Raw genomic sequence first — 10,072 nt, 5'->3', positions numbered from 1 at the left:
GGGGCGGGGGGATCGCCCCGCCCCAAATCTCAGCATCCTCCTGAGACCCGGGGGGAAAAAATGTCATTATTTTTTGACATAATGCAGGTTTCTGGGATAACCAAAAATGTCACAATGTTCCAGTGGGAACATTTTCAAACATATACATTTTTTTGTTATTGAATGCCCCTTGAGTCAGTTTCAACATAGAATACGTGGTTCTTGAGATATGAAGCCCAGAGACTGAAAGATGAATTGCTGGGCCTCAGGAGGATGGAACTGGCTTGTGGGTAATGCTGTGAAAGACCGGTCCTGTGTGCCGCCTTCTGACCGGCTCATAACCCTGTACACGCCTCACACCTGACGCTACTCATTAGCAGCTGAACAAGATCTCTAGCTGTTCAATGAGGCGTGCTCTGTTATTGTTGGAGTGAAAACCAACAGGACAATAGATCTCCAGGAACAGGGTTGGTTACCACTGATCTAATGTGACATTTGTACAGTGGGTGAGCAATACACCGAGTCTTCATGGCTTTAGGTATCTAAGGTCTGGTAAGGTCTGCGCAGTCAGAGCAGCCGGTAAGGTCTGCGCAGTCGGAGCAGCCGGTATGGTCTGCGCAGTCCTGCGCTGCTGCGTGTTCAGCCGAAGGGCAGCGTTGGGTCTGCGGTGCTCAGCGGCGTTTCCCCTCCCCTCCCCCTCAGCTGGAGCAGACCCACGGGGCCCAGGCCCACCTGGAGGAGCGCTTCAGCCAGGGCCGGCAGGACGCCGCCCAGCTGGTGCTGCAGCACCGCCGCGTTCTGGAGCAGCTGGACCTGGAGGCGGGGCTTAAGAGCCAGCTAGAGCTGGAGCTGCACAAGGCTGAGGGTGAGGGGCCTCCTCCTATTGGCTGCTGCCGTTTTCACTCATCAGCAGACTCTTTTTGATGCTTACTACTGCATTAGCCTTGCAAACGTGAGTGCGTTTGTTTCACCGTAATGCGTACGTGTGCTGCAGGTCTAATGGAGGGCTACGTGGCGGAGAAAGCAGCCCTGGAGGAGGTGCTGCAGCAGAAGGAGACGCAGACGGAGCGGCTGGTGGAGGAGCTGGAGGGGCTGCGGGTGCAGCTGCAGGAGCTCAGCGAGGAGCACACCCTGCTGCTGCGTCAGAGGGACGCCATCGCTGGGGGGCTCGGGGAGCCCGAGAAAGGTGAGCAGGAGCAGACTAATCTACGAGTGCCAGAGCAGCTGTTTTTTAAAGTTCGGTTTTTAACCTTTTGAAGAGTGGGTTTTTTGGAATGATTTTTTTTTTCTTCCCTAAAATTATAAGTCTGTGTTCTAGAACTCCCATCACTTTTAATTAGCATTAGTGATTGTTACATATGCATCAGTTAAGAACATTCTTCTTACAATGGTCGTGATTTTACATCTTAAATAGTCAATGGAAAAGTTAGCAATGTCATTGCTGTTGGTTACAGTGTGGTTTTATGGGTAATGGAGTTGTTTTTCCTGCCCTGTAGGCTGTTCTGATGATGCAGATGACGCAGGTTTGTTGCTGTGCTCGCAGTAAATGTAAAGCCTTGGTGTGGGCTGGCTTTACGGTTTACTTTGCAGTTGGTCTCCATAATTTTGATTGGACCCATCCTGGCTTTCGATTGGACGGATTTGTGAAGCCGCTTTGTTTTCTGCTAACCGCTTGTGTTGTGACGAGCGAAGGCATGGCATGTGTGTGTGTGCGCGGAGTGTATGGTTTTACTCGTCAGCCAATCGGGTGGCTTGCCTGGCAATTATCACGGTAATTGGCGGACCGGCTGACGAATCGTTCTACTGGTGTGCTCGTTCCCCTAACCCGAATGTGGATGAGTTTGCGGTGCGGTGATCGTTCGCTGTTCGTTCCGGGAAAGGCCTAACGGGGGCGCCGTTCTCCCCCCCCCCCCCCATGCAGAGCTGCTGCGGGAGGCGGAGCGCCTGGCGCAGGAGAAGCTGGACGTGCAGCGGCAGGCGGAGAAGGACCGCGGAGGCCTCCTCTCCCGGCTCAAGCTGCTGGAGAGCGAGCTGGAGGAGCAGGAGAGCAGCCGGCAGGAGCAGGAGGAGAGGAGGAGGGCCCACACCGAGGACCTGCAGCAGCACATCCAGGCCCTGGAGAGGCAGCTCAAGCACCACCGCCAGTTCATGGACGTGAGTCTGCAACCCCCGCCCCAGGACCTGCGGTCACGTGACTGTTCAAATTCATCGCTGAGAACTGCGGTTTCCCAATGTTGCACTTGTTGTACAGTGTTGTATTTGTGAATGGTGTAGTGTTCATGGTAGAAAAACCAAACATTCTGTCAGATGCAGGACTATAGCAGAGATGACATTTACTGTACGTACCTTTTTGGGCAGGGTAATGTGCCTCTAAGACTGAGCTGCAGTTACTGAACACTTTTAAAAGCGTGTGTGTGTATGTGAGAGAGAGAGAGAGATCGAGAGAGAGAGGGGGGGGGGAGAGCAGGCAGTGGAGAGTTATGGACACTTTGTGAATATTGTGTGTGTGCCTGTGTGTTTTCAGGAGCAGGCAGTGGAGAGGGAGCACGAGAGGGACGAGTTTCAGCAGGAGATTAAGAAACTGGAGGCTCAGCTGAGGCACCCGAACAAGCCCAGCGCCGGAGGAGACTGCAGGGGGCAGAAGGTACGGCCGTCTGGAACCCCCTTCCTGCATGCGTGCGCCCTTTTATGGATGCAGCGCCGCTGTTTTTTCAACCTCCATCGAAAAGTGCACTCAATAATGTTTTAAAGTCGTACGAGAGCAATATCTAACTGCATATCTGTGGCAAGAATGTGAATGCTGTGAAGTGTAGTGGGGTGTTTTTTAATAACCCGAGTCTTTTGAAGAATCCGCGTTTGTCATCTTAACTTCTTGTGTTCTCTCTTGATGGCCCTGTTGCAGATTGAGGACTTGGTTCTGCAGGTACGGTGTCGAGCTCGGTAGTAGCTTCTGCTTCGCGCGCGCGCGCGCCTCCACGTGCACGCGCGTCCGATTTATCCGACGGCCCGTCGAATAAATCGAGGCCGTGCTTCTGCTCCGTCTCGCATCACGCTTAACTTCCTCTTGATCGCTAACACGAGAATTAGTGTGGAGATCGTATTCCAATCTTCTACAGCAGTGGCTCTCCACCTCGCTCCTGGGGGACCTTTGTATGCTGGTTTTCCTTGCAACCACAGTGGCAATCCCAGAATTTTAACAGGCTGTGCATATGAATATGGGACTTTTATTCTTTGCGTCATGCGTAGCTATTTTTGACCTAATGTGGCTTAAGAGGGTAAATAATCCCTCTAAACACAAAAAGCACCCAATTAATTAAAATTAACAGCCTTTTAAAAATTCTGGAATTGGAACTGTGGTTGCAATAAAAACCAGCATACGGAGGGGCTTTCCAAGAACAGGTAGGAGAACTGTTGTGTGACTGTAACTGAGGTCACTTTGCTTTCATATTGACCTCACAGTGTCAGTGTGATGAGGGACAGGAGCTCTGCTGAGCCTAATTGGTAGATCAGTTCTTCTCAACCCTGTTCCTGGAGATTTACCATCCTGTAGGTTTTCACTTCAACACAAACAAAGCACACCTCACTCAACAGCTGGAGATTTCTTTGAGCTGCTAATTAGTAGAATCAGGTGTGCCAAATTAGGGTTGGAGTGAAAACCCGCAGGACGCTAGTTCTCCTGGCACAGGGTTGGGAAGCACTGGGATAGACGGTCCATCCCTCAGTCCTTTGTCCGCTCCTCCTCTCTCCGCTGCATGTGCTGTGCAGTTAGCTCTGTGGAATGGCTTCTCTGTAGTGCTTGTGCCTCTAATCATAGTGGTCTTCCAGTGGCTGCAAGTCTGTCTCCCTAACTTCTCCTGTAGCTTTTTTTGTGATTTGCATTGTCGTTTTGTCACCGGTTTAAAAAAATGTATGTTATGTGTTGGTGTAAAATATACATCAAGTAGAATTCTGAAATTATCTGTTTTGATTAGTGTAGATTTCTGGGGGAAACCCTGCCAAGGTGAATGCTGTTAATCAGTCCATTCATGCTTTCTGTTGCATAGACATTTTTTAAAATAAAACCAAAATTTGTATGCTTTTTTGCTGAAAATGAAATTCATTGGAATGAACCTGTGTACTTGTCGGAAGTGCATTTGATTCAGCAAGATAAACAGCGTGATCTTTGCTGAGCTCTAGCAGAATAATTGTTCAGTGCTTTCTGAGCTCTGTAGATGGTGCTGGAATGCATCCGTAAAGTGGAAAAAGCAAATGAGTCATGAGTGACATGACTGGGTAAGGCTGTCTATGCAAATGGAGTGTAGGTTTCCGCGCGGAAGTCACTTTCATTTCAGTGGAGGGCTTCGGACGGCGTGCTGAGCCCTCGTGTGCCCCGTCTTCCGCAGGTGGAGACGCTGCAGGCGGCCATCAAGGAGAAGATGGAGGACTACAACTCGCTGCTGCTGACCAAAGAGCAGTACCAGCGCGATCTGGCGGAGCAGAACGAGGAGATCGACAAAATGGCCGGGCGGATCCGCGAGCTGGAGCAGGCTCTGCTGAACACCTCCGAGTCCAGCCGAGCTCTGGGTCAGCTGGAGCAAGAACTGGAGAAGGCCAGGAAAACCGAGCAAGAGCTCCTGCAGGTAGGGCCCCCTCTCTCTGAGCTCCTGTAGGTAGGGCCCTTGGCTCTGAGCTCATACAGGTAGGGCCCCCTCTCTCTGAGCTCCTGTAGGTAGGGCCCTTGGCTCTGAGCTCATACAGGTAGGGCCCTTGGCTCTAAGCTCATACAGGTAGGGCCCTTGGCTCTGAGCTCCTGCAGGTAGGGCCCCCTCTTTCTGAGCTCCTGCAGGTAGGGCCCTTGGCTCTGAGCTCCTGCAGGTCGGGCCCCTGCCCTCTGAGCTCATACAGGTAGGGCCCTTGACTCTGAGCTCATACAGGTAGGGCCCTTGGCTCTGAGCTCATACAGGTAGGGCCCTTGGCTCTGAGCTCATACAGGTAGGCCCCTTGGCTCTGAGCTCATACAGGTAGGGCCCTTGGCTCTGAGCTCATACAGGTAGGCCCCTTGACTCTGAGCTCATACAGGTAGGGCCCTTGACTCTGAGCTCATACAGGTAGGGCCCTTGGCTCTGAGCTCATACAGGTAGGGCCCTTGGCTCTGAGCTCATACAGGTAGGCCCCTTGGCTCTGAGCTCATACAGGTAGGGCCCTTGGCTCTGAGCTCATACAGGTAGGGCCCTTGGCTCTGAGCTCATACAGGTAGGGCCCTTGGCTCTGAGCTCATACAGGTAGGGCCCTTTGGGTCTGGGCTCCCATAGGTAGGGCCCTTGACTCAGAGCTCCCACAGGTAGGGCCCTTTGGGTCTGGGCTCCCACAGGTAGGGCCCTTTGGGTCTGGGCTCCCACAGGTAGGGCCCTTTGGGTCTGGGCTCCCATAGGTAGGGCCCTTGACTCAGAGCTCCCACAGGTAGGGCCCTTTGGGTCTGGGCTCCCATAGGTAGGGCCCTTGACTCAGAGCTCCCACAGGTAGGGCCCTTTGGGTCTGGGCTCCCATAGGTAGGGCCCTTGACTCAGAGCTCCCACAGGTAGGGCCCTTTGGGTCTGGGCTCCCATAGGTAGGGCCCTTGACTCAGAGCTCCTGCAGGTAGGGCCCTTTGGGTCAGGGCTCCCATAGGTAGAGCCCTTGACTCAGAGCTCCTGCAGGTAGGGCCCTTTGGGTCAGGGCTCCCATAGGTAGAGCCCCAGCTGCGAGCTCTTGTCTCGTCATCTTAATGAAAGTGTCTTTTGTTCCCACAGGACAAAGAGGCGCTCCAGCAGCAGCAGTACTCCAGCCGGCTGCAGATCTCCGCTCTGCAGTCCAAGCTGGACGAGGCGCGCCACCGCTTCCCAGAGAGCACGGCGGAGCAGGCCCTGAAGGAGCAGCTGGAGGCCGTGCAGCAGACCCTGCTCAACAAGGAGAAGGAAGTGAGTCCCGGCCTCCTTCTGCATGGGTCTGGCTCAGTCCGCCATTACTTCAGTTTCTTTATGAAGAATCTGGTGTCTGCACGTGTCAGCATTTGCGCAGCTTTCAAAGAAATGCGGTTTAGCAGCCACATTTTATCAATCCCCTTGATCAGTCTGACCTCAGTTGGAGGTCATGCATTCTGTTATTGCCCCACTCCTACCCCCCAACACCACCTCTAGAATGCACTACCTAGACACTCACATCATATAAGACGAGTATAAAAAAACTTGCCTCTTCCTCCGAATTTCTTGCCAATCTGTCTTCCCTGTATTTTATTGCTAGTAATTACTTGGTATGTTTTTATCATATTGTATTATTCGTCGTACAGCACTTTCAGGTTGTCCAAATGAAAGGTGTTTCATAGGTAAAATGTATAATTCACCAGAGCAGTGAAAAAGTAATATCAGTCTGTGAAGTTGTGTCCTCTGTAGACCAGTTTATGGAAATTCAGAGTGGGTGGTGGTGTCTTTATGGGTGCCTGTATTAAAATACGGCTGTCCTTAGGTGTGGTTCACTTCCCCGGGCCAGATGCCCGTTTGATAGCGCTGGTAGAAGGGCTGATTGCGGAGTCCTTGTGTCTCGCAGGCGGAGGTGCTGGCGGAGCAGCTGGAGCAGGTGCAGCGGGACCTGGCCGTCAAGGCCGAGGAGGTGCTGCAGCTCCACCTGCAGCTGACGGCCCTGACGGAGCAGAACTCCATCTGCGTTTCCCAGCTGCAGAACGAGATCAGCTCCCTCAAGGTAGGGCATGGCTCAGCCCGGACTCTGAGGGGGTTTCATAAGAAGCAGAGTAGAGGGCTAAAATGTGCGGTCATTCTGAAACTTAATGGGTATCCTGCTTTAGGATTGCCTTCCAGTTTCCAAATTCAATACTAGCTTTGTTTGTTTCATCATATTCTTAAAGGCTTCTTAAAGATTGAATTATAGAACCGAACCCAGAGCAGGATTACTGAGTTAGCTGTATATCTTCGGTGAGTAAAAACCTAAAGCCCTCCCAAATCTGGGGAATGGGCTAAAGTAAAAAGAGCTACTTCTGGGTTTTACTCAGCACAGTTATCCTAACGACTCCATAATCCTGCTTCGTGAAATCAAATTTTTTGTGTTGATTTTGATTTATACCCATCTTCCAATTACTTTTTGCAGTAGCACAGATTTGAATATAAGTGTGTAAGAATTTGTTTGGAGAAGTTCTCCTACTTGCATAAACTTGTGAACGGTTATCAAAAAAACAGGGTGTGAAAATGGCAGAGTAGCAGAAAATGAAAAGGCATTTTTCAGCTCATATGAGCCTTTGTAGCCTCATACAAGGTTATGCAAGTAGGGAAACTTCCAGAAAATGTCTTATATTGATATAAAGCCTATTCTGAAGTTTCTGTTGAGCATTTCGGCCGTGGATATTGTATGGAGTAGCGTTCCAAACCCATGTATCAGTTTGTTGAGTATAAGGGTGTGAGCAGCTCCCCTGTCCCCCGCAGGAGACCGTGAGTGAGCTGCAGAGGAGGGGTGGAGGCGAAGGGGACGACCCGGCCTCCGTGCTGCAGCTCCCCCTGGCCCTGCTGGAGGAGAAGAACCAGGAGATCGATCACCTGAACGAGCAGATCCTCCACCTGCAGCAGGAAGTGGACGTCTCCAACGACGACAAGGTGGGTCGGCAGGGCAGGGCGGTGCGGTGACCCTTGGGCGGAGGCTCGACAAATTTAGGAGCTGAATTTGCGAGGGTTTCTCGTGGCTGTCGTTTCCAGGGTATCCATAGTTAGAGCTCAAAAAGCTCATAGTTGAGGCGTCAGCAGGTTTAGCCTCTTAGCGTCTCTCCCTTTGCCGCTTCAGGCCGTGGAGGAGGTGCAGGCGGAGGCGGAGGAGCTGCGCTCCCAGGTGGAGCGCCTGCTCGGCGACCAGGCCCGCCTGCGGCAGGACAAGGAGGAGGAGGTGGAGCAGCTGCACGAGGTCATCCACAAGCTGCAGGAGGAGCTGGCGCAGCTGGGGCCCAACCGGCACGAGGTGAGCGACTCCCAGGAGCACAGCCCCCAGCCCCACTCCTTCTGGCCCCCCCACGGCCAGGAGGAGAGCCTGTGCCAGGAGCTGAGCCTGCAGTCGTCCCGGGAGCGCCTGGACGAGCTGCGCGCCCAGCTGGACCTGGCCTCCGGCGAGAAGGAGGCCCTGGAGCGCCTCCTCCACACGCAGGAGACCACTTACCGCGGCCAGGTGGAGGCGCTGGGGCAGAGCCTGGCGGAGGAGAAGCGGCGGCTGCTCCGGCTGGAGGAGGAGGGCGGGGCCTTGAGGGCGGACCTGTCCCAGCGGGAGGCGGAGCTCGAGCGGCTGTCCTCTCGCGTGCGCGAGCTGGAGGACGAGGCCGGGAAGAGTGACGGGCGGCTGCGGGAGGCGGAGCTGCAGAGGGACAGAGCGCTCGCCGACCTGGGCAAGGAGGCGGAGCTAGAGGAGGAGCTGCTCGCTCTGAAGGAGGAGAAGGCCCAGGTAGAACAGCAGATGGAGGAGCTGCTCACTGTGAAGGAGGAGAGGGCCCAGCTGGAACAGCAAATGGAGGTTCTGCTCTCTGTGAAGGAGGAGAAGGCTCAGCTGGAACAGCAAATGGAGGTGCTGCTCTCTGTGAAAGAGGAGAAGGCTCAAATGGAACAGCGGATGGAGGAGCTGCTCACTCTGAAGGAGGAGAAGACCCAACTGGAACAGCAGGTGGAGGAGCTTCAGCAGGTTAACGAGGAGAGATCAGCAGCTGCAGATGCTCAGAGAGCAGGCCTTGCCGAGCAGGAGGCTAAAATTGAAAACCTGGAAACGGTGAAGCAGGAGCTGTTCCAGGAACGCCAGGCCCTGAGGCAGCGAGAAGGCCGACTTCAGGAGGAAATAGAGAGGCTAAAACAGGAAGTCACATCGAACAGCTATCACATCCAGGAACTGAACACCCAGCTGGAAGAGAAGGTGTCCAGGCATGCGGAGGCCCAGAAAGAAGTACTGGTGAGTATACTGGGCTGCTGCTGAAGAATGTGTGTTGTGCTGAATTTTCAGAGGACAAAAACTGGAATCAGTTTTTCTCCTCTGAGAATTCAGCTTTGATAATATATACGGCTGTACTCGACGTGGAATTTTCTTTTTTTCCGGACTTTCTGGCGATCTGAAAAGGCGTTGGCATCCGTTCAGTGCTGATTTAGATCACGTTAGCAACTGAGTCACAAGAACGTGTTTTTGAGCATTTAAAATGAGTAAATTCATTAAGATAGCTGCTTTTGATGCCAGATTTGAGTTGCCGGCAGATTTGAATTGGACATGGAATGCATTAGGCTACTGTGATTTGTCATAATTGAGACAGCACACAGGTCTTTCTGGTTAAATCAAGCTCTTCTAATTTATTTTGCTTTAAACATTATAAACAAATAAACGTAAATGAAATGAAACCATTACTTCAGCTTCTGACAGTTTGCCCCACCAGCTCAAGTTGTCACGTGGAATTTTTATAGCACGCTTCATCTGGTCCTGCAAGAATATAAAAACTACATTTATAATTTGCATTATTTATAATTCCCTATTGTACTATGTAACCTGTGTCAGTTTTTTGTTACTTTCTATACGTTTTAATCTGTTTTTGTAACACACAGTTTTAAAAAAAATTTTTTTAAAGACAATAAATATCTGATCGACTTGTTGACTTTCAGGGGGGCACCACTAGTAATATGTTTGAGTCCCAAAAAACAACCCTGGACCCCAGGGGGCCTAAACCTTATTAGCCCCCAGGTTTTGGCCCGCTGAGAGGGAGAGAGAGACGGTGCTCAAGTCTACAGAGTGAAGTTCTCGCACACATTTGTTTATCTCCAGTTTTTTTTCTTTTCCCGGCCTGGTTTCAAGGTCTCTCTGTGGAGGCATCATATGGAACAGATTCTTTCCCAGAGTGGGCAGGTTTAGCTTGGCAGTGGGTGGGTCTGCAGCGGAGCGCTGGTCACAGGAACGGGAAGTGTGCGAGAGAGGAAAGGGGAAGAAGGAGCGTCTTTCCATTCTCTGCTCTTCTCTCAAGGTTTCTTTAAAATTGAAAGAAGCTCAACTGTGTGCTTTTACTTGTTGGGGAAAAATTGGGTGGGGGAGTTGATTGTTGCCAGAAAAAGGACTGGAGGTCTTC

General features: G+C 52.0%; 1 protein-coding gene across 6 annotated transcripts in view; it reads left to right on the top strand.

Moving 5' to 3' along the window:
- pcnt (pericentrin) overlaps positions 1-10,072 on the top strand; it is a 61,680-nt gene that overhangs the window by 33,175 nt on the left and 18,433 nt on the right. For 3 of the 6 annotated variants that reach the window (XM_035408689.1, XM_035408690.1, XM_035408688.1), the window contains exons 26-36: positions 682-844; positions 974-1,165; positions 1,476-1,502; positions 1,901-2,133; positions 2,504-2,623; positions 2,882-2,902; positions 4,362-4,598; positions 5,748-5,915; positions 6,541-6,693; positions 7,428-7,595; positions 7,780-8,919. In XM_035408689.1, coding sequence (XP_035264580.1) covers positions 682-844; positions 974-1,165; positions 1,476-1,502; positions 1,901-2,133; positions 2,504-2,623; positions 2,882-2,902; positions 4,362-4,598; positions 5,748-5,915; positions 6,541-6,693; positions 7,428-7,595; positions 7,780-8,919 — 2,622 coding nt within the window. The remainder of the gene's footprint in view (positions 1-681; positions 845-973; positions 1,166-1,475; positions 1,503-1,900; positions 2,134-2,503; positions 2,624-2,881; positions 2,903-4,361; positions 4,599-5,747; positions 5,916-6,540; positions 6,694-7,427; positions 7,596-7,779; positions 8,920-10,072) is intronic. The other 3 variants (XM_035408692.1, XM_035408691.1, XM_035408693.1) reach the window with 3 other exon arrangements.

The sequence above is a fragment of the Anguilla anguilla genome, chromosome 3 (assembly GCF_013347855.1).
Source record: "Anguilla anguilla isolate fAngAng1 chromosome 3, fAngAng1.pri, whole genome shotgun sequence".
NCBI classification, from domain to species: domain Eukaryota; kingdom Metazoa; phylum Chordata; class Actinopteri; order Anguilliformes; family Anguillidae; genus Anguilla; species Anguilla anguilla.
Note: the sequence above shows the minus strand (reverse complement) of the source record. Positions and strands in the feature narration are given on the sequence as shown.